General features: G+C 42.5%; 3 protein-coding genes across 30 annotated transcripts in view; all 3 read left to right on the top strand.

Annotated features, from left to right (window-relative positions):
• Positions 1–23,130, top strand: part of LOC110177842 (high affinity cAMP-specific and IBMX-insensitive 3',5'-cyclic phosphodiesterase 8) — a 28,338-nt gene extending 5,208 nt beyond the window's left edge. For 4 of the 27 annotated variants that reach the window (XM_086827195.1, XM_086827196.1, XM_086827197.1 and 1 more), the window contains 18 exons: positions 5,696–6,372; positions 6,447–6,531; positions 14,428–14,540; positions 16,759–16,815; positions 16,907–17,112; positions 17,282–17,341; positions 17,411–17,465; positions 17,539–17,637; positions 17,772–17,882; positions 17,950–18,119; positions 18,194–18,404; positions 19,364–19,531; positions 19,597–19,695; positions 19,757–20,005; positions 20,066–20,288; positions 20,344–20,501; positions 20,561–20,831; positions 20,901–23,130. In XM_086827195.1, the coding sequence (XP_086683321.1) occupies positions 6,088–6,372; positions 6,447–6,531; positions 14,428–14,540; positions 16,759–16,815; positions 16,907–17,112; positions 17,282–17,341; positions 17,411–17,465; positions 17,539–17,637; positions 17,772–17,882; positions 17,950–18,119; positions 18,194–18,404; positions 19,364–19,531; positions 19,597–19,695; positions 19,757–20,005; positions 20,066–20,288; positions 20,344–20,501; positions 20,561–20,831; positions 20,901–21,043 (2,763 nt within the window). In that variant the 5' untranslated portion in view covers positions 5,696–6,087 and the 3' untranslated portion in view covers positions 21,044–23,130. The other 23 variants (XM_086827204.1, XM_086827203.1, XM_086827206.1 and 20 more) reach the window with 18 other exon arrangements.
• A 496-nt stretch (positions 23,131–23,626) lies between these two features.
• Positions 23,627–24,953, top strand: St1 (Sulfotransferase 1). 2 transcript variants are annotated; one of them, XM_086827187.1, is made up of 3 exons: positions 23,627–24,054; positions 24,112–24,642; positions 24,697–24,953. In XM_086827187.1, exons 1-3 carry the CDS (start codon positions 23,720–23,722, stop codon positions 24,860–24,862), a joined length of 1,032 nt encoding a protein of 343 aa, XP_086683313.1. In that variant the 5' UTR covers positions 23,627–23,719; the 3' UTR covers positions 24,863–24,953. The 2 variants fall into 2 exon arrangements, with proteins under 2 accessions (XP_086683313.1, XP_020799200.2); XM_020943541.2 differs by having other exon boundaries at positions 23,634–24,054; positions 24,712–24,953.
• A 138-nt stretch (positions 24,954–25,091) lies between these two features.
• Positions 25,092–26,972, top strand: LOC110177022 (luciferin sulfotransferase-like). The gene is made up of 4 exons (XM_020943537.2): positions 25,092–25,680; positions 25,752–26,209; positions 26,267–26,348; positions 26,796–26,972. Exons 1-4 carry the CDS (start codon positions 25,409–25,411, stop codon positions 26,935–26,937), a joined length of 954 nt encoding a protein of 317 aa, XP_020799196.2. The 5' UTR covers positions 25,092–25,408; the 3' UTR covers positions 26,938–26,972.
• Positions 26,973–26,995: the final 23 nt, after the last annotated feature.

The raw sequence follows: 26,995 nt of genomic DNA, 5'->3' as shown, positions 1-26,995 counted from the left end.
TTCGTGATCAGCATCATCAGCCGAATCGAACTAGCCATATCTGGAAGAAAAATAAATTTTCGAAATTTTTTCAATTTTTGCAAAAAAAGGAAAGGGAAAGGAAAATTATCAAAAATGAAAAAAAAAATTGAATTTGAAACAATTTTAAATTGAGTATGCAGATTTATTAACCTGATAAAAACTAGCAAAGAAATTCTTTCCGAATTAAAATTAATGAATTTTTAACTAAGTTATGATAGATCGAAGTTCGATAAAATGATATAGTTATACAACTTCAAATAAAAAGTGTAAACCCTATCGGTTTTGCTTCCTTTCTTGTTAAAAAATGCTTTAAATTAAGGTTTTTGTTTATAACCAATATATAAAATGTATTAATATTTTCATTAACTAATTATTGAATAAAATTAAAATGTAAACTTGGAATCCAAAACTTATATAGATCACTGTAATTTGAAATTAGATTATAGATGGCATACTAGATCTTTACCTTCAAGCGATATACATATTTCCAAAGACTTCTGCAAAACTTTTATATTTTTAAACCCAAAATACATTTAATTCCGAACCCAACTTAATTATTTATAATTCAAAACCCCCCTAAAAACGCAAAGATCTTGCTGACTTCCTTCGATATCTCTCAGTGCATTCAAATTCCTTTGTATTATACAAGCCACCTTGGAAGTGTCAACGTCTCTGGTCTCTCTGCTCAGTTTTCAAGCGAGTGCCCTCCAAAAGATCATAAAATTAAATGAAATGAAATAAAAAGTGAAGAAAAAAAAACGAGACAAAATAAAATTGAAAATTTTCATGCAACTGGCGTCGCAAAATAACAAAAAAAAAAAAAACAATTTGCAGTTTTTAATTTAATCCCCGGCTGTCTCCTTCTAACTCACCTGACTTCTTATAGGCGCGACAGAGGCACATAAAAATTGCTTAAAATGTTGCCACCAGGTGGAAGCGAGGGGGTTTAGGGCACAGGTGAGCCATGATGCCCATACTTGCCATAAACAATGTGAAAAATATCATTCCGTACTTATAAACAAGCAACAATAAGTTTTGCAAATTGCGTTCGCATTTTGCATTTTGCATTTCGTGAATCGTGCTTCGTGCTCCGTGTTTCGCATTTTGCATTTTGCATTTCTGCTGCTGCCAAAGTTTCTGTATGTACTTGTATTTTATTTTATTATTTTGATTTTTGGTTTTATGGTTTTTTTTTTGGCTATATCCCTCGTGTACTGACCCATTTCGTCGATTATCTAATGCCCGCCTCGGCACTGTGTACACACACACACAGAGCAATATTTTTCTTTTCGTTGCCACTATCTGTGCGATAGGCTGTCGCCCAATCAGTTGGCTGACTTAATTAATTCCCGATTTTAACTGTTTATTAAAATGGATTGTTGGATTGCTGGATTGTTGTTGCAGCTGTAGGTGGCTGCTATTGTTAACAGCAAATAAATCCGAGCCGCTCGCGTGCATACTGATTGGGAATTTCAACTGACAATCTGACGACGGCGAAGGCGGAGGAGCAGGAGGAGGAGGTACCCTCGAAATGTCTATTATGACTACGGTTATGCAACCTGCTGGCAATAGCAATAGCAACAGTAACATTCAAGCCAAAATCCACCCAGAGGAGTGCTTCCTCGAACTCTATACGATTTGATGACCACTTTGGGGGGCAATCAGCCGTCCGTGCTCAGCCATTTTGTTATATATCTCACTTGAGATCGCGGGGGGACAAAACCATTTGAAATGCAAATTGCCTGGCAAACTCTTTGAAACTACCGGAAAACTAGCCAGCCCCTATAGATATTGTAAGCAGCTTATTTATATAGAATATATATGCCCATGTCCGATATTAATTAGTCGGGGTCCAACCTTCCGCCGCCTGTAAGCGATTAGTTCCATTGTGAAGCCTCAAGGTTCTTTTTAGTCCGGATCGAGGATGCTAAAACTATATGTATATTTTAGAGACTAATAATAATGACGCACGTTCTGTTAATGAAATATTCTTTGGCAAGACCACCGTGAAGGTTGTCCCTACTTGGAGGACACTGAGAAATAATTATAAATATCAAATAATGGCCCATTAAGTTCTATATTCGGTTGGACTCCAGGGTTGCCCTTTATGGATGTGAAATATAATTGTATTGTTTGCAGAATTTTATACTACATCGATATTTCATATATATTTTATTATAGCAAATAAAGTTCAATTTAAAATACAAATTGGGAAGCTCTGATAAAGCTAATAAAAGTATCATAAAAGTTTATCACATAGTATTCATATATAATAAAGATAACTCCAAGAACTGATTTATTTTCTTGGGATACATTATTTATATTTAAGTTTCAAATGAAAAGCTGTTGTAACTTCTCATTTAATGCACTTCAAACCCAATTAGCCATTTGTAATGGATCTCTGTAGACTGATCAAATCAAGTGTCTGGCATGCCAAAGCTCCAAGATAACAAAGTGTTGTATATAGACGATCGATCGATCGATCGATCTACCGATCGGATTCCAATCCGTAAGCAGTAAACAGAAACAGCTGCAAGGCATCAGCTTGCAAAAAAAGAGATACAAAAACTATTAGATACAAAATGGCTTGAATGCGCTCCGCCGCCATTCCATGTCCATGTTCCATGTTCATCTTTTTTTATTTTGTTTTTTTTGGCCTCGGCCAGCTTGCCTATATGGAGCGGTTCCATCTCCATCTCCGGCTGCCAAATACACACACTTGCCTCGTGCCGCGTGCCTCGTGAACGAGTACATATTGGTAGGGAATTCTATTAGGGGCCAAAACGCTGGCATGGCATCCTGCTGATGATGCTATTATACAAATACCCACAAGCACCTGCATACTAATAGCTTTGGGCCAACATCCGTGACTGGCTGCATCTAATGAGTTGACGTTGACGTTGGGGGCAACGCTAATAGAATTTGGCACTCCTCGGTACTCGGAGCTCGGTGCTTGAGCCTGGCCTGCTGCCTTTGGTTGCATACCAAGAGGCGCTGCAGAGCAGCAGCTTCCTGGAACTTTGGGACCTCAGGAACCCTAGAAACTCGGCTATATATATGCTTTTGGCCATGGCAACGGGGCGGCTGAGCAATTGCAATTGCCTCGAACACCCCCTGCGGGCGGAGGTCGTAAACAAATTATGTTACGTCTACACAGCGTTCGTTATTTATTTGAAAACTTAAATGAGGCTGAGTGAACAGCGAAAGCCATTACTTGTTCATTTTAATATGGTCGGGCTAAAAATAATTTGTTTAAATCAACAAACACACCATAGAATGATGTGTGTGTGTGAACGGGAACTGATTCTCACTCGTCTCATCTCCATTGTGTTTCTTTATGGATGCTGGGGATGATGATCTGCTTCAAGCTGATTCTGATTGTGCACAATGGAAAAATATGAAAATCGTAAAAATGTTAAGCAAAAAATTATATCTGAAAGAGATCAAGAAAGTCACATTTTTTAAACCTTAAGTATTTACTAGAAAAGAAACTAACTTTGAGAATCGAACGCTTATATACCCTTGAAGTTTTCAATTGAATTACAGGATCCAATCGAAATTTATCATAACAAAGCTTAAAATATTCCCTTTCTTTGAATCGATGTTTTTATATGCCAACTTTTTATTTAAATCAACATTTAAAAAACTCATAACTAAGCCAAAAATGCATTAATTTTAAATCGGAAAGCATTTCTTTGGTAGTTTTTATTAGATTAATAAAACTGCATACTTAATTAAAAATTTAAAAATCGAAAAAAAAAAATTGAAAAAATTGCTTTTCTTTCAAATATAGCCATATCGACTCGGCTATCGATTCTGATCATTAATATATAGGATTTATGGGGTCGGAAATGACTCCTTCACAACTTACAAGCTTCTGACTAAAATAATAATACCCTTAAAAAGTATACAATTATTATTGAAAAAGTTAAAAATATATGCTTCGTTCTAATCATTTCTTAAGTCCTAACAAAGCCTCGATAATTGTACACATAAGAAACAAGGATAAAATACAACAAATCTTATAAAAAAATCTATTAAAATTTAAATAAAGTCCTTAAGAATTCTTTTGCAATCACAATGATTCTAAAAATTTGTAGTAATATTAAATATTTTTCCAAGTGTGCTTATGTTGCTGTTTTTGCCTTTCTGCCTGTCTTCCTGTTGGCGTCTTCTGTTGTGACGCCTTTTGTTTTTGGCCCAAACAATGCAAACGAATTCAGACAGAGGGACGACAACAAGTGTCCTTATGGATGTGGATGCTCGATGCTGAATGCTGAATGCTGGATGCTGGATGCTCGATGTGTTTATGTGCGAATGCAGATGAAAGACAGCCTTTCCCTTTAGCAAGTCAATCAACGTCGCCGGGGATAAGGACCATCTCATCCTGCAAGGAGAGCGCCCTTCAAATTGTTTTCCCCCCTGTCCTAAAAACCAGACAGAAGACATTTCACTCGCAGACTTAAGGGAGCAGGATAGGAGCATAGGGCCAGGACATAGAGATGGAAAAACCAGTTGAAATGGGTACGACTTTCGGTGACTAATCTGAAGTATTCAGTTGGCTTCAGCTCCCGCTCCATATCAGTTGACTTGCCTCTTTCGCTTTCGTTCAAGTTTTATCTAAATATTTAAAATTGGTTAGAAAGACACGAGCGAGCGAGCGACAGAGGGTTTTCTTTTTCTATTTGCCTGCCCCAAGATAAAGCCAGAATGACAGCCGGAATGAGAACAACAGGGCGTCACCAATGACACCGACACCAACGACATCGACATCGACATCGCCGTCTCAGATACCAGGGAGCTGTATTATATATGACACCCACAAATCCGCACAAGTCAATTGTTTGATACGTGCCACCGAGGGCTTGGACTATCAAGTTTCGTTCAACTTTTCTTCTGGGAACCCTAAACTTCAACTCGAACTTAGTATGGCAGACAGGAGCCCAAGTTGGTGGCGAAAGCAAATCGCAAACATAACTCTGACGGGGCATTATTCATATGCAGCCAGCTGGTCACGTCCAAGGGCCTCGTCTCCTCGCCTTGGCCCAATAATCATTGCCAATATTTGGGCTTTATATGAATTTATAACAATTGCCAAGCCAAGAGTTTCTTTTTTTTTTGTGCTGTGCGGGTGCTCCGTCCATATTCGATGAGAGTTTCAATGAAATGCGATGAATGGGGGTCTCGACTCCGCTACTTAATATACCCGTAATGCACTGTAACTCGTCATTTATCATTCGGCCTTATCAATGTCAATTAAACTAGTTTAACTAATTAAGCTGGGAATAATCCGAAAAACAAGAGTCCAAAGGCACAGTCAGGCCTTAATGTAGGTCAGTCACTGCCCTGCCTGTGGAATAGAATAGAAGAGTTGGTCTTTTGTTTTAATGATATTTATTTAAACAGCCTTGGGTTATTATTGTTTAATTGGGCAGGTTATTAAAGGCTTAAGGGCTTAGTGAAATTAAATAGAGATTGCAGATTTTGTTGTGGAAAATCTCATTTAATAGAAGAGACTATTGTGAGTGTTTATTTTATGGAATATAGGCTTACTTTTGACTGAATTTATAGCTGAATATCTTCTTCTAAATTTATGCCATTCGAGTAACTTAAATTTTTTGAATTTTCCTGACATTTATATTCATTTTATAGCACATTTTCTCTTCTATTGCAGTTTATGCGGATCGTGTGACCAGTAGCTCTAACTGGCACCAACATCAGTCAATCAATCAGCAAAACCGCAGCCCAAAAATGTTTCAATTATGTTATCGCCAGCAACAACGACATCGTCCAGAATCGAAACCATCGAACCAGAGCAGAGCAGAGCTGCCCAGGCCAGGCGCTACGGTGGAGGAGCGAGCGTAAGCCGAAGGATCCAGGGAATCCCAAGAATCCGTAGACCAAAGTCACAGTCAAAACCGAGACTAGCACCAAATAATCACCAATCACAAGGCAACCGAGAGCAATTTAGCATAGCAACCGCACAGGAATTAGCCACAAAGGGCACACAGACCGAGTCAGAGACAGAGGGTCGAGCCAGTCCAGGATCAGAAGCAGGACTTCGATATGGGCTGCTCGCCAAGCACACTGCCCGCCCCGAGTGCTGGGGGCGGTGGAGCCCCCGGTGGCCAGGGATCCCTCCCATTGGACGCCACTGAAAAGGATGGCAGTCGTTTGTTCTGCATCAAGTTGCGACGCAGTCGCCTGCGCCGCTGCAGCTGCGGTGGCGTGACCCTGCAGGTGCCCAACGATGGCAATGGCAGCACTGCGGGCAGCGGCACCGGCGACAACCTGTGCGGCCAGGTGCTCCTCAATCCGCTCCAGACCAAGAGCGAGGCCGACTACGAGAAGGTAACCGAATACCCAGCGGCGGCACCTTTAAGCCAGCTCTCATCTAACTCCCGTCTCTCTCTCCCTTCCCCCAGCTGAGCACTGGCAAAAAGGACTCCATCGTGACGGTGGCTGCCCTGGGCAACTTCACACACAGCGTGGTGCGACGGGCCACTGGGAGTAAGTACTTGTAACCCCGAGATTCCCCTACCGCCAGGCATACCCTACATACCATATTTATTGAGCTGCACAGAAGGACAAATTAATAGGGGGGAGTGTTCGATTTCCTTTGAATGCACTGAAAAACGCTTATTACGAAGGCTTTTATAGTTCCAGGGAAAGTGGTAAAAGTTTTGTGCAAAGGCTTTTTCTATGGAAATGGAAATATGAAAGGGAAATATGTATGGATATTTTTGAGAGGAAATGCAAAGAAGTTAACGATTGAAATAATCAAAATAGCCAAAATGGAATAACTTGATTGATTTACTATATTTTTATATCAACTTTTTTAAGAGGCTTTTTTTGCAGGGTTTTTTCAACAATTTCACAGATATATAGAGATAAAAGGGTATATGTATATGACTGAAAAGACCATCAAAATTTAATAAGTCCTTTAAATTACCGTATTACTCTGATATATTTCCCAGTTTTTCATCATAATATCAATCCTCGTATTATTATTAGCTTGATACCCTTGATTTTAAGGGTTACTTCGACTCTTAGTTCAATTTCCTTATTGATGACTCTTTCTTCCATGGTAAATATTGCCTAACAATAGCTGTATATATGGTTCTTACGATTCTTTCTCTAATCTGAAGTGAGGCTACTCCACCTTCAAGAGCTTCCGCTTTGCTCGTTGATAGGCACACTTGTAAGGTACTTATTAATGAGAAACTGAGAATAGGTTGCACATTTCCTTTTCTTCTGATTTAACGGAAGATTTATGATGCTCGTGATTCGGAACCAATCAATTCAAGTGGCTGCCATAAGTTTTGTGTGATAAAAAGTCATTTAGATTGATAAGGTAACTTGGTTTCTGGTTTCTTAAGCTTAGGTTTATGATCTTCCAGCTTAGATTTGAAATAACGGAATGTGTCGGAGCCATATCTTTGTTTTGTATTAAAAACCCTTTTGTTCAGAATAATAGTTTTTGGCAGTTGTATAGTTTTGAAAAATGATAGGGAAAATCTTTAGGATTCAACGTATTGGGAATTTCAAAAATATCAATTAGGCGGTGGTGAATAGAAATTTTGTATTAGAAAATGTATTCTTTAATTTTAGTTACGGTCATGAAACGATTATTTTAAGTCTTTCTCCCTAAAGGCATACACTGCGCATACTTAATTTAAGGGTTTTCACGTTAAGTATACGCCGTGTATGCCACCAGCTGACCAGAACGGAAAAGTCTGACAAAGTTGCTTCAACTGCTTTACATTTGAAATTTAAATGAATATATTGTTGATATTTATTGAATCTTTTCAACGTTGCAGTATTTGCAAGAAACATTTACAAAACATTTTAGTGCGACTTTTATACCCTTGCAGGGTATTCTAATTTCAGTCAGAAGCTTGTACCTTGTGAAGCAGGCATTTCCGACCCCATAAAGCATATATATTCTTGATCAGCATTAAAAGGCGAATCGATATAGCTTTATATTAAAGAAAAACAAATTTTTGGATTTTTTCAAAATTTTATTAGGGGTTACATCATTAAAAATTAAAAAAAAATGGCAAAAATTGTAGTTTTATAATATTTCAATTTGAGTATGCAGATTTTATAACCTGATAAAAACTAGCAAAGAACTGCTTTCCGAATTAAAATTAAGGTATTTTTGGCTATGTAATGGGATTATCAAACTTTAATTTGTTGAAAAAAACGATAAATATTGATTCAAAGAAAGTGAATATTTTAAACTTGTTTTAAACTCCATGGGTATATAAACAAAGGCTTCTTGAAGTTAGTTTTTTTTCTTCATTGTTGTTTATTTTTAGCGACCTCTTAATTCTTATTATGATTTACCTATATTTAGGTATTTATTTGACAATTTTCGAATAATACCGATATTAAATGATCATTAGGAATTTGATATATGAAAGTTTCGTATATCTACCTCTCGATAGATGTGCATTATCTTTATAAAGACTATCTATCTGCAAAGAGCATCCTTGCTTTCCTACTTAGCACAGGGTATCACTGTCTCCTTACGGTAGCTGTAAGCTTCGTGTTCAGGTAATTCGATCCCCGTCTCGGAAGAGTCAGCTGGCGCTTGTCTGAGCTTCAAGCGCAGCTGTTTTGTGCCGACATCCAATTAACAGCTTCTCCACCGCCCTCGCCCTCGCTCTCTCGCTCTCTCTTGTGTCGCGTTTCAATGGAGCAAGAGCAAGTGAGTGAGCATCAGTTGAAACTTGATCGCTCTCGGCAAATGGATCCCCCAAAGAGAGAGAGCCCCCATCGGGTGTTGCTCCACAGAGAGAGAGAGAGAGTGGGAGAGAGCAAGTGAGCTTATCGGCAAAGCTCTTGGCGGCAACAGCTGCTCCCCATTTATGGAGTTCAGTTGCCGCTCTAACCACAAACTGTTAAAACGGATCCACAGAACCAGCAGAAAATACAAACAATAATAATAATAATAATAATGTTAAAACCCAGGAGTTGGCCATAACTCTCTGCAGTCAAGAGGAACTGTTTGGGTAAACATCGCGTGTGATATATAAACCATACTATATAGTGCTTTGCCATCCCGAAAGTGCCCCACAAAAATAAAAGCCAAAATGCAATTGCAAAAGACCAACCAAAACTGGTCGCTGGCTAACGCGGCCTAATGCAGCAAATTTGGATTTGGCCAAGTCGTGTCTTGCTCACATATAAAAAAAAAAAACAAAAACAAAAACAAAATAAAATACATGCTGTTCAACGCATATAACATATAACCCAGGGCCAACCGGTCGTCGATCCACAGCGATTGCAATTAAAAAACGCATAGAGCCCCCGAGTAGTAGCCGTCGTCGTGTTGTACTCGAAAATTGTAAATCGAACAAGCGAATAATATTGCTGGGCTGCATTCAGCTTCGGTTTCGGCGGTGGCTTCAGGTGGAAAAAAACAGCTTAGCGTGCTCTAAAATACAACAAAAAGGCACACATATTGCCCACCCCATACCCCATAAATGTGTCTCCGTCTCCAAGTATCGAAAAAGTGTTAAAAATCAAAACAAACTTCACAACTAAGTGTGCCAACACACACACACACACACACAGTGGCAGCAACAACAAGTGTAACGAGTGGCTCACATCTCTGTGTATCTCATGGATTGTCTAGCTCAGAAAACTCTCTCTCATAAGCTGGGATGCAGATACTCTTGCAGATACTTGCACCTTTTTCCCGGCAATTTGTAACCCAAAGAAACCCCTTTTTAATCGGACCGAAATCCTCAATTAATGTATGCAAAAATTCACATGACAATATGTATATCTGGTTTTTGTTTTGTCGTCACAGCAGCCGTTTAAGAACCGCAGGAGAGCGCTGCGAATAAGTTTACTCAGAGAGCTCAGCACTCTTCTTTTCCATATTTAATTGAACGCGAACCGATCGAAATCGATCGATCGATCGATCGTCGCTCTCACGAGCCGCCCTGGTAAACAATGAAAACGCCCACGGAATGGCGCCAAAACATCAATCAAAGCCAAGGAAAACAAACCAAAAACGATCACTCGACGACGCTACACTCACTACGTTAGCTTACCCGATCCATTACGATGACGGGCTAATCCCACGCGTCAAACCCCTGCCAGCTTATCAGTTTTCCACAACAACTTTTCTTTCGACTGAACTTCGGAAGGGTGGGAAAGAAGAGCGATGATGACGACGATCGTACAATAGTTACCGGTTTTTTGCTAGGACCGCATTATAGTGCGATTTTTAGGAGGTCTTACACAAATTACTTTCTGTATTTAGCCACGTGAAGGGGCCCAGTCGAGGGGGAGATTAGATTACCGCTGGATACTCCCTATCAATATATATATATATACATATATGTTATGTTTATATAGAGACCCGTAGTAGCGGTTAGTGTCCAGTGTGTGCGGCTATCAAAGGAGAGTATCGCTGAGCCAAGAAGATCGCCTGGCGTTAGATAGAGACTCTCCCGGTTCTCGTTCTCCCCTACACTCAGATGTAGATTGTGCACGCGTTGCCCCCACTGTCGGTCCCTTGTATCGCCTATCCGTATCTGCGGCTGTATCTGCATCTGGCCGAACCAGCGCCAGCGCCATCGCTAGCACCTGTATCTGTATCTCTGTACCTGTGTAGCCAGAGCTGTATCTCTCCCCCTCAACGCACACAGCCTAAAACATCTGAATACTATGAGCAAACTTGCCTGATATTATCTTATCACAAATTAATTGGTCGCCATGACAACGGGCCAAAGGCGCAAAAGGCCCCGAAAAGCACCACAGGGCAAGAGTGATCGGCCAGTGGGAATGCTGGTTAGCCCCTCCTAATCCTCCCTTTGTATTAAAATTAAAATGCCCCGTCCCCGTCTTCTGTGGCCATTCACAGGGGCTTTAATGCCACTGCACCTGTCGGCTAAGCGCCTTACATACACCACAGGGCAAGAAAATAAAACCAGTTTCTAAATAATCCAAGCTTGCTTAGGGTTTTTGCAATGTTTTCTTGAAGTTTTCACCTTTAGGAGTACGGGAAAGCATTAAATTTAATGAAAGATACAAGTATCTATTAAAATTATGAATGAGATACAAAGTTTGTAAAAGTATCTTTCACTTATTTTCAAGTATATTAAATACATACAGTCCAGCACACTTTAATTTATATATTAAACATCAATTTCTGTAGAAAATATCTCATTTTTCCCCGTGCAGATACAATTGTATCTCATGGATAGAGGACATACCCAACAGACCGTTAGTTTGGCTCGCAGCGCACCCATCGCTGCTGTCGCTGTCGCCGTCGCTGCTCTGCCACTGGCGGCAGTTTCAAAATCCGTGCGAGAATTATCATCTGGCAAACAGTTCTTCATACCGGATTAGAACGGACGTTTTTCCCAGTCCGGCTCGCGCTCCACTTGCTCCATTTCCACCACAAAAATATCCATTTGCATTTCGGGCCAATCCGGATTTGGTCGAGAGTCTATCCCTCTCTCTGTGTGTGTATCTTTTACCTGGCCAAAAATCGATCAATCCGCCAGATTCGAAGTGCCAACTAGCCGTGAAATCCACATTTAATGACTCTGGTTACTCTCCGTGTTAATTGTGCCTTTGAGTCTGTCGTACTATGTGCAGTCGTGTGAGCCCAGGCAGTAAGTATATGTGCCATACATCCAGAAAAACACAAAATCAAATCCCGGAGATGGAGCCTGTTGCTGCGACGTCAGCGCCCAGTGGCTGCTGGCCGCTTTTTATCTAAACAATTTATCGATTTTCGTTTAGATTACAACGCGTGTACCCATCCAACTTCCCTTCCCTTCTCCTCTCGGCTCCCGTCTCTAGCCTCCGAAAAAAAACACAAACGATAAGATACACTCGACCCATTTGAATAAGCGCAAATATAGTGTCCCCACCGCCAACCGGGCTTATTATATACGAGGCAAACTCTGGGTACATTGTACATGGATCTCTGTGCCGGGTACGGGTACGGGTGAGGGTACGGGTACGGTTGTGGGTACTTTCCCTGGCTAGTTTTTGTTTATGCCCCAAACTGGGGCTATTTATATTAAGTGTGCACACATGCTGCCATATCTGCTGCTCTCTCTAGTATGTATGCCAGCTTATCATTACGCACTAATTGTGTGAAATCAATGCCGCAGACAGATAAAAGCAGAGTCAAGCCAAAACCATAAACAGCAACTCAAAAGCAAACCAAAAACAGGAAGGAAAACAAACTATAAATGACAATTAACATAATGCCGCGGGAATAATCCTAAATTTGTGTGACTTCATTCGCAAAAAAAGAGAAAAGAAATAAAAACATACAAACATATCGCGAAAACCCCGAGTAAATACGCAACGGAAAACAGCTAAACTAAAGCACAAACAATGATAATATCCAGCCAACCAAATTTGGTTGGATCGGCAACGAGTGCGACGCCATCGTCGTCCACTAATCCCAGTTCCAATCCCAGTTCCCACACCAATCCCAGTGCTGCTGCCCACATGGGCGACGAGAGTGTTCCAAGCAATTGCAATTGCAATGTGGGCGTGGACCTGGTTGGGATCGGGGCCAGGCAATCCCCGGTTCCCGCCCTGGAAGCACCATCACCAGCACCAGCACCAGCACCAGCACCAGCAACAAGCACAAATGCTGGCAGAGATTCATTAACGCGTCCGGCCTCCGATGAGTCCGAGTTAAATGTGGGTAAGGTTGCCTCTCCTTCCTCCTCCCCCTTGGGGGGGTTAAAGTTGAGTTGAGTTTGATGATGTTGCGGTCAGGTCAACAGGGAGAGACCCTTTAGTGTGGAGGAGGATTAGTTTTCCGGGTGAGCTTCTGGCAATTATATAAAGGCTGCTTAATTCTCTGGAATTTTTCTAATAAACGTTTCTATTTAGTTTGGATTTCCATCTGCTTTTTTATAGTTAAACCAAGTAATTAAACATTTTAACAGGTAAAATAATATATAACAGAGCAATTTCAGAGAACAGCTTTCATATTTATTTGTTTGTTTATATAACTGAAATACAAGCTTATATCAGAGAACAGCTTGCCTGTAAATATGTATATTTTTATGCCATTAAAAGAAAGACTCTGCATGTAGACTACGAATTAAGCACCTTAAGCTTTTCCAGCCATTAATTATAAGAAAACAAATAAATCCCCGGGAGGACTTGGGTCGGCCTTAAAAAAAGAAAAAGTAAAACCCCAAGACAAGACAAAACCTTAAATTACTTGTTGATAACTTTAATTTGCTTGCTGTGGGAATCCGCACAAAATTCCGCTACAAAGAAAGTTTGTTTGGTCAATCATTTCCAATGGGAGAACCTTAAAAATTACTTGGGCCTAAGCATACATAACTTGCAAGAAGCCACAGAATTTTAATTTCCTTTAAACTTTTCTCAAGAATTTTACCAGAGAAGATGGTATACAGGCCCTACTTCAATATGGCATGAAATTCCTTAATTATGTACTTTAAAGATTAAATATAATATGCTGAAAATCTAGTACTTGAAAGGGGTTTTAAAGGATTGTTTTTAAAAGTATAGAATAAGATAGAAAACCTCAAGTCTAATTGTTTACATAGGGATTTAATGCCTATTCTGCCTCAATTGTTATAAAGCTGTGTAATCTATTTATTAAACTGAAAATACACCACGATTTAATGCTTTAAAATGAATATATAAAGTAGTTTTTAGATACAAATTTAAGCTAGTTAGATAGACCCCCCTTTTAATTGTGTACATATGAATTTTAGGACTTCCAAAACCTTCCAACTTTTAATTATTTGAACATCAAAACTTTGTTTGATAAATTTCCCAACTTGTTTAAGAACTAATTTTATGCTCCATATGCAAAAAAAAAAATATATATACCCTGGGTCAGCCTTTAGTCCATTGAAGTCCTGCTTCTCATTAAGTAAAATATAATTTGCGGAGCTGAGTTCCTTGGGGCACCAGGACTCAGTCAGTGCTCAGTGCTCAGAGGGTTGGAGTGCCTCCGTTGACAGTTCAGGAGCAGCTTCCCTAAGGACTAACCCCGTATCCTTTCGCAGGGATCCACACACACACGTGTGTGAGTGCGTGTGGTGAGGGAGCTACCCGTTCGTTTATAAAGTGTTTCTGAAATGCCAACGTTTATAATTAAATAAAACGTGCAACAAGAGGAATTAATGTGCGTGCGTGTCCCTGGCAAAGTGTTGGTTCCTGTGTGTGTGTGTTGTGTGTGTATGTTGTGTGTTTGTTGTGGGTTCTGGTGACCATTCATTTTGATTGTGGGCGTGCGGGCATTTAGACCCCGAAAGTATGCAGCGTACCGCTACGCCCAGAAATGTAGCATATTTTTCTGGGGTATTTTCCTCCACCTCGCAACCCCTGAAAAGACAATTTTCCACTAACTGCCGAACACTCTTCTTACAGGCACAGGCACCTCGGGCACCAGTTCATCCGGCGGCGGCAACAGCCACCGCCACCGCAAGTCATCGCTCGCCCTCGCTTTAACACCGGAAGATGAGCCAATGGACGTGTACCAGGTGAGTCTGAGTCTGAGTCTGAATCTCCTCTGGAACATCGAGGAAGAGAGAGTCGATCGACCACATGGGTGTTACGTCGTCTGATAAGGTATCTTATCACAACCTGCCGCTGTACACGCTCTCGCTCTCTCTCTCTCTCTCCGCTGCGCTTTCCGCCGCTTTACATTTCGCTTTAAATAGCCGCTCACCCATACCCATACGGTGTAAAAACAATATGGGCTACCACAGAAATCAAATCAATTAACATTGAAGGTGGGAAATCAAAAGGCAAAGAAAGAGATTACCCCTGCGATCGACGGACGAGGACGGACGACGTTTCGGTTCAGTTCGATGTGTCGAGCGTCGCGACCACAAGACCTGTGAATTACTATTCTGAAGCGATTGAGATACAGATTGAGCTAGAAACGCAGATACAGATACAGCTACAGCTACAGCTACAGCTTTTAGATAGAGAGCTGTAGATACAGATATCGACAGTCTTACAGATACAAATCGAGATTGTCCCATTAGTCTGGCATTAGGCGTCGTGGAAAAGTTGAAAATGCCTCTCCTCCGTTCGTGTGGCGTCGCTTATGCAAACAACTTGTTATTGATCTAAGACATTGGACCTCAAGTGCCCAGTGTTCGCTGTCTAGTGTTTAGTGTTTAGTGTTTAGTGCTCCGTGTGCTTTACTTGCTCGCAATCTCCTCTCTCCCCCGTGTCGAGTGTTGTTTTATAATTAGCAGAATGCGCAATTGCTTGCCAAAATTTAGCCATGTCTTTCGTCGCAAATCCTCCTCCAACTCGGCCAAGTCCTCCTCCGCCGCCGGAATCCACCGCGAGAATCCCACCGAGCCCGCCTCCGACTCCGACTCCGACTCGGAGCCGTATGTCGCAGCTGTTGCTCCGCCGGCTTCTATGGCTATATCCGATCCGCGTCGCGATAATCGTAATGAAAGACCAATGCCAGATGACGATAGCGCTCGCAGCCGGCTGATAAGCTCTGTTCATTTGGATTCCGAAACGGATTTGTATACGGATTCGCTGCCACCACCAGCAGCGGGCGGCGACGGCCAAGGTTCCTGCCCGGAAATGAAAGTGGAAACGATTTCGGCAGTGGCTCCTCCAGTGGCCATTTCCCTGCCATTTGGTGGGCGGAACTCGAGTAAAACGCCCGAGGAAATGGAGCTGGAATACGAGGCGAGTGTGGCCGCCGAAGGTCGTGACATAATGACCCCCCTGCGTCGCAGCACAAGGCCACTGAGCATGGCCTTTGGCTCCAGAGCGGGAGCTGTAGGAGGAGGAGCTGGAACTGGAACTGGAGTGATGCAGCCGGAAATAGTCGAGGTCATACGCAGCCTGGATGTACCGGCTCTATTGCTGAACAGCCTCAACTTGGAGGCAGACCCAAGGGAGCCCCGTGCGGAGCGATGTCACCAGGAGATGGAGTGCGACAGCAGCGAGGAGACAGTGGTCCTTCGTCGCAAGGTCAACTGCCTGGAGCGTAAGACACGCAGCCTGTACGAGAGACGACTGCCCAAGGTGCCGAAGCTTCACCTCCAGGTGGCCGCCAAGAAAATCACCGAGGAGGAGGAGTTCAGGACTTTTCAGGTAGCAGGACCAACTTTTACGGTTGTCCCATCAATCTGCCGCCTTAGCCGCGTCTTATTACATTCGAACGCAGAGTGTGTGTGTGGGTGTGTGGAAAATGGCTGTGATACATTTCCGATTACATTTTCATTCCCCTGATTGACACTGAGCCCGCTCCAGCGTTCGTTTGTTCGTTCCTGGGGTTTAACGTGCTCGTATTATAAATCTGCAGCCACCTCACATAAGTCAGAATCAGAATCAGAATGAGACGCAGAGTCAAAGTCACAGAGTTTTGGAGTTGGTGGCGGGCAATTTTATTTTAATTTATCATCATTTGGGCGACACACACGCCGGCTGGCATTGTGCTCGCGTAGCTGGTATCTGGTATCTGGTAGATAGGGAGGCACCCGACGACGACGCACTGACAGATACACAGATACACGGGAGGGGACTGCACGGATACAAGCATATGGACGACAGACGGTGGGAAAAAAAAAATGCGAAGCCGGGTTAAGCCCTCTTATTCTGATGGGCGGAAAGCCAGCGTAGCTACGGATTTATATTAAATTTTACACGTTAGCTCCCCTGTGCCTGTGTATCCCCTGTTTTATCTTTTATCCTTCCGTCTCCTTCCACCTCTCGTTGCAGCGAAATCTCATGGACCTGAAGTATCCAACCGTGCTACCACCGAATCCTCAACTTAAGGTAAGCTCTCTGAGGGCCACTTTGAACTCTGGGGCAATTCAATCAGTGCAATGGCTTTGGACACTCCTCATCCGCTTTTCTTTTTGTTTAGGCCCTGCTGGTCTTCCACAAGGCGGACAGCATCTGCGAGGCGGTCACCGCGGCCTGCCAGCGCCACCAGCTGGACGTAACGCTGGTCAAGTCGAAGGAGGAGGCGCTGGACACCCTGCAGAAGTCGTATGCCACCGCCCAGTGCTACCACCTAATCATAATTGATGCACGTTCCGCCAAGAATCTGGATGCGGAGCATATTGCGAGGTGGGTTACTAAGGCTACTCTAAATGGGTTGCCGCCTCAGTTGAAATGGGTTCGGGTTGCCACTTGTTTAGGGTTGGCACAAAGTTTTCCAAACTTTTCCATTTTCATAAACTTTTCACTTTGCCATAAAACTTCTCCTGTTCTCCCGCTCCGCCTGCTCCTCCTGCAGAACCATACGTCACACACATGGCCACCATTTAACGACAATAATTGCAGTCTGCAAGAAGAGGTAAGTTTTGTGTCTGATGGAGCACTGGAGTTAAAGTTTACCACTAACGACCGATCCGACCTTTGGCAGTTTCTTCGAGAAGGATGATGTGCTAATTGCTCTATTGGACGCTGGCGTTAATAGAGTAAGTTTCAGTTAATTGCCTCCCCCTCGGAACAGATGCCTCAAGTGCCTGCTCTCCTTTGTGTGTTCCATAGTGCGTAGCGGAGACGACCAACCTGGCCATGTGCAGTGTGGAACTGAAGCAGATACTGCACTCCATCATCCGGCCGCACAATGTCATGTCCACTCAACAGGTAATCGAGTTAATGTCCTGCTACGTTCTCCCTCCCCCTCCCCCCAAAAGCTGTGTCCTGAAAATTAATTCAATTAAATGGAAGCCGCCAAGTGAAACTGTAAACCCACCATGGTCTGTCCGTATTCCCTCCAGGCACTCTACACGGCTCTGCATCGGCTGAAGGAGGTGGTGCTCATCACGGACGACGTGCTGCGCATTCAGTACGCAAACAGGGCCACCGAGAGGCTCCTCAACATGCGGCTGGTGAGTGAGGAGGGAGTGGGTCCTTGGGTCCTTCGCATTAATGAGATTTCCGCGTTTCGGACAACAGGACGAAATCATTAGCAAGCCGCTGGCGGACATATTCGTGTCGGACCTGTCCACCATCAGTGAGCAGGGCAAGAGCATCAAGGAGTTCGATGGCATACTGACGGTGCGCCGCAAGAGCCAGGAGGGCATACCCATGCACGTACGCGTTGTGCCGGTGGCCTGCATCGGCAGGTGAGAGAGAATCCTTCGCCTGGACTCTTCTCCCCCATCTCTCCATGCTAATTGGCAATCTCTCTATATCGCAGCGCACCCACGCACCTGATTTTCAACTTTGATGTGCCCGGCGGGCAGATGGACTTCATAGCCACACTGCCACAGCCCAAGGAGGCTCCGCGGGGCTCCCTGCATTCGGTGCGACGGTGCAGCTTCGATGTCCGGTCGATAGCCTCGGATGGACTGCGAAGGACCAGTTTGGCCAAGCTCACATCGCTGCCCCTGGAGGCGCCCATCACTAAAGTATGACTCCATTTGCATATATGGGTTGTGCACCCTTTTGGGGTGGAAGGGCGGTGTCTGTTTGTGGGGAGTGCCTAAATTGCTACTAAATTGTCGTCCGTGATTGTGCCTCGGTCCTGTGCCTCCGTTCCCATGTGTGTGTGCCTGTGTGTGTGTGTGTGTGTCAGTGTGTCCTGGTGTCCTGTTCATGCCCCCGAGCAACTGCAGCAGCGACAGCAAAAGCATTAGCAACAATATTTGCACTAGCACATGCCCACAGACCATGACCATCCACACACACACTAGCAAACACACACACAGGAACACACACACACACTCCCAGTGAGATGGCCAAGAGCAAATGCATTTGCCGGGTTGGAGTTTTGTGCTAACTTTGATGGCGATGTAAAGGCCATCGTTGATTGCATTCACTACGCTTTTAATTATCAAATTACCCATTCAATTGGCCCTAAGCCGGTCAAAGGAAGCTATACGAGGGTGTCCTTGGCAGGACCTCTCATAATCCACTCCAAACTGAAGTGAATGCATTTGATTTAAAGGCTCACTTCGTTCGTTCCTAACTCTGATTGGAGCTCCTAATTTGTCATAACGCCTTACTAATCCCCAAAAATATCAACAGTAACAGCACAACTAAACCAACATGTTTTTTACATTTATTCTCTTTTTATCTCTTAATTGTTATGTTCTCTTTTTTACTTTTATGTTTTGTGTACTCGAACAAATGAACCAACTCATAAAAAAATATATATTATATTACAAATTCGCTCGCACGTTCGCTCGCTCGCTCGCTCGATTTGCTCGCTGTGCGTCGCTAACCAAAACAAAAATCAAATAATAATAATTAAAAAAACAAATGTACAAAACTTAAATCAAACAACCGAAAAAAAAAAACCAACAACAAACACAACAAAAACCAAATAAATAAATCAAAACGCAATCACTGCGCACTCGCACATTAGATAATCAATTTACTATCACAAGTACAGGAGAATTGTTCGGCCGATGAGGCTCGTCTCATCGACAAGGTCCTGGAGTTCCTGAAACGCGAGGGCCTCTACAGTCCGCAAATGAAGGAGATACGAACGGATGATCCCATAGCCACCGATCTGATCGGTGCCCTGCTGACGGTAGTTAAGAATCATCCCATCCTTGGGTTACGCCAATCTTAACCAAGTGATTTCATTGCTTCTAGGGACCCAGCGTTTACTCATCGCGTCGCAGCTCGAATGACTCCATCATACGCACTGGCAGCTCCACCAGAACAGCCACAATAGTGCCAGCCAAGATGAAGGTAGGAAGGGTGACCCCGAATCCCATGAGAAAGCATTTTAGATCCCATATTTACTCTGCAGGCCAATCCCATCATCATGGAACTACTTGAAGAATCTCTCAGCTGGGACTTTGATATTTTCAAATTGGAGGAGATCACCGACTATCATCCACTGCTCTACCTGGGCATGGAAATGTTCCGTCGCTTCGATGTCTTTGCCACCTTGAACATTGATGAGAACGTGTGCAAGGCCTGGCTGGCAGTGATGGAGGCCCATTATCGCAAGAGCAACACATATCACAATAGTACCCATGCCGCGGATGTCATGCAGGTAAGTAAACTATACCCTTCCTTAATAAGAGAGCTAAGCTGACTTCTTGTCTTTCTTTAGGCCACTGGAGCATTCATCACCCAGCTGACCAACAAGGATATGCTGGTAATGGATCGCATGGATGAGGCAACCGCTTTGATTGCAGCCGCTGCCCATGATGTGGATCATCCAGGACGATCCTCGGCCTTCCTGTGCAACTCGAACGATGCCCTGGCTGTCCTGTACAATGATCTAACCGTGCTGGAGAACCATCATGCGGCCATAACCTTCAAGCTCACTTTGGGTAAGGGTTCTTGGGAATTTACTAAAGAGAAACTATAGTTTAATGCTATCTTTAGGTGATGAAAAGATCAACATTTTCAAGAACCTGGACAAGGAGACCTACAAGTCAGCTCGCAGCACCATCATCGACATGATTCTGGCCACCGAGATGACCCGTCACTTTGAGCATCTGGCCAAGTTTGTGAGCGTCTTTGGTGGCGAAGAGCCCCGGGAGGTGAGTTGATTAGAGGTGATATCTAGGCTATTAAGTAATCCATCTTATACCCCATTTAGCAACACTCGCAGACGGAGGAGGAGACATCCATACTCATGCGCAGAATGCTGATCAAGGTGGCCGATGTGAGCAATCCCGCCCGTCCCATGCAATTCTGCATCGAGTGGGCCCGGCGCATAGCCGAGGAGTACTTTATGCAGACGGACGAGGAGAAGCAGCGACATTTGCCCATTGTGATGCCAATGTTTGATCGGGCCACCTGCAGCATACCAAAGAGCCAGATTGGCTTCATCGAATACATCATTCAGGACATGATGCATGCCTGGGAGAGTGAGTTACCACAGATCCCTTTTGCAATCTCTTCCTGCTAATATATCCCTTATAATCTCTTCCCTTCAGGCTTCATCGACATGCCGCAACTGATCACTTACATGCAGATCAACTATTCGCAATGGAAGAAGTACGATGAGCAGGGTGTCAACACTTTGGCTGACATTATGGCCAAGCAGCCGCCGGTGGGCAAGATGGCCAACTCCAAATAGCATACGGCCTTCCGGAGATTGTTCTCGGGTCTACTGAAGCCACTGCCGACCCATGTGCCGGGCACCTCCACGATTGGCGAGAACGAAATGGAGGATGTACTCTAGTGACGGCGTCGTTGGTCCTGCGACGTTCTTCTCCGGACTCGCAGTCTCTCGACCTGATCGAGGTTCGAGTTCGTGCAGCTCCCCCAACCCTCAACACCTGTTGTGTCCCGCCCACACACACACACACACCCACACACTCACATATCCCTCAACGGACCAACGGACAGGACCATTGGGGCAAGGACAGGTGTCGTTGGGTGAGCCAAAAAAAAAAGGCAAAGCGGTGTCACAAAAGCAAACGAGCTAAAAACAAAAAGAACTAACTAGGGCAAACAAACAAACAAAACAAAGTAAACAATTATTGGGCTGGACTCAAAATTAAATGTTTAAGATGCATCACAAGAAGCAAACTATTTCTATTTCTATATAAAAAGGAAAGAAAACAAAATAAAACCGTGTGAGTCTGTCTGTGTGTAAATGCCGCGCGTGTGTGCATGTCCCTCCAACCCAAGTAAATGTGTATGTGTTTAGGCTAACAAAAGCAGGCTAAAATCCCACAGCATATTGGCCAGAAACGGAGCAACAATATGGCGTGCGCTCAACCTGTACCTGGCGAAACACGATCTTAAATCGTACAGCAGTCAAGGCCAGGCTATATCTATATATCTAGATAGTTATAGCCCACAGTTCTCTCCCACATCAAGAAGACAATCTCTGCAAGGCCAAGTAAACCTAGTTCGGAATCGTATAAATCTTAAGATTCGGAAAGACCACACACAACAGTGCAGGCAGTCACTATTTAATAACTACCTATCACTATCGACTAGCCAACACTACTGAAGGAAACTAAAGAAACTGATAATGATGATGAGGAATCAAAACTAATTCGAATCCACTCTTGAGACATATTTTAAATGAAATCGTATGGGGCCCCTTTTACTACTACTACTACTCTAACTACTCTAATTACTCTAACTACCTAATGATTAACTAGTTACCTTCCCAACTGAACAAGAGGAACGTTGATATGAGCTCTATCCTACCACTAAACAAAAAACCTACTATTATTAATGTTGTTTAGCTTCTAAGCATACGGTATGAGAAATCAAACTAAACGCAAATGTTTAACAATTAAGTGAAATCCTTTTTGAAATCTTTTTATCTAATTGACTGAACAAATTACATATACATATATAAACCAGATCTATTAATACGAATTGATAATATGTTCTTGTTATAATTGAATGAGATGAAGTTAGAGGGGAAAGTGAAAAATGAAATGATAATGAAAAGCAAAATAATATATATACAAAAATATACATATACATATATATATACAATTTATACAACTTTTACGAAGCATATTATATATATATTTATATATGTCATACGATATCGGCGCAGTCATTCACAGAGTTACAGTAATTTTGGATGTGTTAAAACCCGTGCTTCAACAATGTTTTGATAGAAATTATATATATACACGTATACAAGACCCTCTAGATCCGACTCCCTAGTCCCGAGTACAGCTCAGATGATCCCCTCCAGACACAGACTATCCGTATCCCATCCCATCAAAGCTCACACACAGAAGTAAACAAATAAATAAATAAATGCATAAACAAATGGGAAAGAGTAAACAAATCAAGCTGAGAGATAGAGCAGCGTTGGGCATTAATATATATATTAATGTATCTGCATATTCAATGTTGTTAATATGTGTGTGTTTCAATTGTATATGTATTGGATTAAATCGCATAAATTACATTACAAGTTATGAAGAATATATATATATATAGATACGATATACTACTATATGTTTCTGACACACACACAACAAACGATACACAACTTGTGTGTGTGCGAGTGTGTGTGTGTGTGTATTTGTTACTACATCTGTTTGCTCCTTGCAGGTTAAGGATTATAAATGTTAAGATTTAGTCAAATTTATTGTAAAAAACCAAACACAAAACAACAAAACAAAAACATACAAAAATGAAAACAAGAAATGCAAATAATACAAATAAAAACTTAAAACAAAATGGATATGAACTACAAATTATAGGAGATTAAGGTCAAGGTTGGGAATATATATATAGAAACTATTATGAAATCACTTTCGGATCATTTAAATTCTCCACTCGCTTTCGCCTTGATGGATCCCAGTATGATTCTCTGCATATTAACAACCTGTTTTAGGGTTCCCCAATAAGGTTCCCCCAAATGGCTTTGACAAAAAACCGTGGGCCTAATTTCACCTGAAAGGTAAACAAAGCATTGCCAGCTTTAAAAGAAAGTTTCTTTTTCTCTTTCCTTCCTCACAAAGAAAGTCTTTCAGTCTTGCGGCACGACCAAAGTCGGTCCCAAAACGAGTCCGGTTACGCGTTAATTGCATAATCTATATGGGAGGTGACTGCGTGATTGTGGCTTCCATAACTCTCACTCGTATTGATAATGGTTTCCTTTCATTGGGAGGCTTGAGATCGTGTCACGTTGCCATCTCCAAATTGAGGAAACGAACCGAGAGATTCTGCGAGTAATGTGGGGACCCCGTTCAATGCGCTTCAAGCTGCCGAGGCGATCAGTTCGATCGATCGATTTCCCGTGAATATAAGTGACTTTTTTCGCGCCATGCCGCAGTCGAGCTTCTTTGCCAAGAGTGTGCCCTTCGAGCAGATCGATAAGCTGGCCATCAGCGGAGGCTACTCCTCCATCTATGCCACCAGTAAGCCAGATGTGCCAGTTGTTGGCCAATGGGAGCAGCGTTTCTGCCGCCTGGCAGACACCTTTCAGCCCGTACTCGATCGGGTTTATGATTTCGAGGTGCGAGAGGATGATGTGTGGATAGTGACACTGCCCAAATGTGGCACCACCTGGATGCAGGAGCTGGCCTGGCTGGTGATCAATCGCTGTGACTTTGAGACGGCCAAGAGTGTGGATCTCACCATAAGATCACCCTTCCTGGAGTGGGTTTTCAGTCAGGACTAAATCTAGAAAGAAACTTTATATCTATATTCTTGTAGATTCAATGGCGTGGTGCCCAATGTCCCCCATGACACCATCGAGGCAGCCAATGCCTTGCCCTCGCCCAGATTGATCAAATCCCATCTACCTGCCTGGATGCTGCCCAGGCAGATCTGGAGCAAGCGTCCCAAGATCATCTATGTTTATCGGAATCCCAAGGATGCTGCCATCTCGTACTTCCATCACTGGCGTGGCATGGTGGGCTACCAGGGCACCAAGTCCGACTTTATGCACTCCTTCATCGATGGTTATGTGAACTTTACGCCCTGCTGGCCACATGTCTTGGACTTTTGGCAACTGCGCCATGAGCCGCACATATTCTTCACCAGCTATGAGAGGATGAAGGGACAATTGGGTGAGGTTATAGCCGAGGTGGCACAGTTTCTAGGGCGTTCGGTGAGCCAGGATCAGATACAGCAGATGACTAAACACCTATCCTTTGAGAGCATGCGCGATAATCCCGCCTGTAATCATGTCAAGGAGTTTGAAAGCATGAAGGCCGCTGCTGGAAGAGAGGTAGAGGAGTTCAGGTGAGTCTTGGAAGAAAGAATTATTCAGGAATTATTCAGGAGCTGGCTTAAAAGCAACTCTAACCACAGGTTCGTTCGTCGAGGCGTCGTGGGCAGCCACAAGGATGAGCTCACCGCGGACATTATCCGGGAGTTTGATCTGTGGTCGGATATCAATCTCAGGGATCACAAATTGAACATGGATGACTTTGCCAACTACAGCAAGTTTGCTTCTGCCTAGAGTTTTCCCCAGGCAATAAATTTATCTAATCTTTGTTAATAGTCTGTAAGCTGCGGTGATATATGTTTAATAAACAATTGCTTTCCATTTACTTGAAGTAACTTAATGGATTTACAGTGTCTATAGTCGGTTTCAGTGGTCATTATCACATATTTAAGCTTATCACAAGCGATGGATTCACCGAGATTGATAATTTCTTACTTTCCGCTCTCAGTTTTTGTTATTAAATAACAAATCACTTGTTGACTTTACCACATTGATACCTCTTTGTATTTCCCTGTCCACGACTGACATCTATATCTTCATAGTGCTCTTGTTTACAATTCCATTATCGCTCGAAATGAGAGCAGAGAGCTCTCCAATTAAAATCGAATCAAAAAGCAAATAAGCAACAACTACTGTGCAACCTTATCATCGAAATATGACAGAGAGAAAAACAGAGAAACAGAGTGAGAAGTTTGCAAAGAGAAGAGAGAGCTACGTATCTCATGAATACTCCCCCCAGTAAATGTATCTATAGCTTCTACAAGTCAGTAAGCCGTCGGAATGCAGAGAGTACAGGTCACGCCACGGAGTTTTCCCAAAAACCTCATTGACAAAGACTGGTCCAAGCGGAAAATTACCCATAAAAATGTAAATATACAGGAATTTCTAGATGTGATTCATGACATGGAAATTCGGGAGGATGATGTCTGGATCGTCACCCTTCCAAAGTCAGGAACCACTTGGATGCAGGAACTACTGTGGTTACTTCTCAACAATTGTGACTTCGAGGGAGCCCTTTCAACACATCAGGAGCTCCGATCTCCTTTTTTGGAGTAAGTATGCACCTCTTTAATCATGAGACTCTAATCTATATACCTATATATTCTATATTCCCTCATTTAAGGTTCAATTTCTACATAAATGAAGATATAGAGGACTCTTTGAAACCTGTCCAAGAACTTCAGTCCCCTCGTCTGATTAAATCTCATTTGGCACTTCCTCTACTACCCTCCAAGTTGTGGCTGGGTACAAATAAAGTTATCTATGTGTTTCGGAATCCCCTCGATGCTTGGGTATCACTCTATTACCATGGTGTTACCACGGGCCCTAATTATGGCAAAACCCTAGAACAGTACTTTGATGAGCAGGTGTCTTCCCAAGAGTACGTAACGGAGATCATAGAACACGCCTACGAATTCTACCAACTGAGAAATGAACCTTGGATTTTCTACACCAGTTTTGAGAGAATGAAAAAGGATCTTCGAGGAGTAATCAATGATGTGTCTAAGTTTCTGAATAAACCAGTAAGCGAAGAGCAAATGGAAAGACTGCTGAAGCATTTGTCTTTTGAGGAAATGAAAAGTGAGTAGTATATGCATTCACAGATTATAGATTACTAATATTTAATTTCAAATTTAGAAAATCCCACCACAAATCATCTCTGGGAGAGAGCCCACAACACTCACACCACTCACAAAAATGCTGGAAAAGAAAAGCACAAGTAAGAAAGAGTCCTTTTGCAGGGTATCACTATTTTAGTCAGAAGCTTAAAAAGCAGTGAAGGAGTCATTTCCGACCCTATAAATCATATATATTCTTGATCAGCATCAACAGGAGAATCTTTCTAGGCATGTAGGAAAATAGTACAATTTTGACAATTTTTTCAATATTTTATAAAATTTTAATTTTAAATAAAGTAAGCAGACTTTTTTATCTAATAAAAATTAAATTAGAATTAAAATTAATGAATTTTTGGCTTAATTATGATATTTTTAAAAATCTTTTCGGTCGAAAAAATTGTCATATAAAAATACAGATATATATCGATTCAAAGAAGCACTTACAATTCGATTCAAAACTGCAAGTGTATATAAACTTCAGCATACCGAAGTTAGGTACCTTTCTTATATGTTGTTTCCTGAGATAATAATCTTTTTTCTTATTCCAGTTTTGTGCGAAGAGGCAAGGTTAATGGCTACAAAGATGAGCTCAAGCCCGAACAAATTGAGAAGGTGAACGTCTGGATAGAGAAGAGTCTGAAAGAGAATTCTATCACTATGGAAGAACTTTTGCTACTTAATGAGTCATAAAATAATACTCTTTGAATAAACATGATGTATAGGAATAATTAAAGCACTTTCTTAATGA

This window comes from Drosophila serrata, unplaced genomic scaffold (assembly GCF_035046125.1).
Source record: "Drosophila serrata isolate PLE 108 unplaced genomic scaffold, ASM3504612v1 contig_165, whole genome shotgun sequence".
NCBI classification, from domain to species: Eukaryota; Metazoa; Arthropoda; class Insecta; order Diptera; family Drosophilidae; genus Drosophila; species Drosophila serrata.
This window is presented reverse-complemented; position numbering and strand designations above follow the sequence as displayed.

Coding starts and splice junctions, on each gene's coding strand:
- LOC110177022 (XM_020943537.2), top strand. CDS start 25,409: ATGCAGAGAGTACAGGTCACGCCACGGAGTTTTCCCAAAAACCTCATT. Junction 26,210..26,266: donor GTCTTTTGAGGAAATGAAAA/GTGAGTAGTATA, acceptor TTTCAAATTTAG/AAAATCCCACCACAAATCAT. Junction 26,349..26,795: donor GCTGGAAAAGAAAAGCACAA/GTAAGAAAGAGT, acceptor TTCTTATTCCAG/TTTTGTGCGAAGAGGCAAGG.
- St1 (XM_086827187.1), top strand. CDS start 23,720: ATGCCGCAGTCGAGCTTCTTTGCCAAGAGTGTGCCCTTCGAGCAGATC. Junction 24,055..24,111: donor ATAAGATCACCCTTCCTGGA/GTGGGTTTTCAG, acceptor ATATTCTTGTAG/ATTCAATGGCGTGGTGCCCA. Junction 24,643..24,696: donor AGAGAGGTAGAGGAGTTCAG/GTGAGTCTTGGA, acceptor CTGGCTTAAAAG/CAACTCTAACCACAGGTTCG.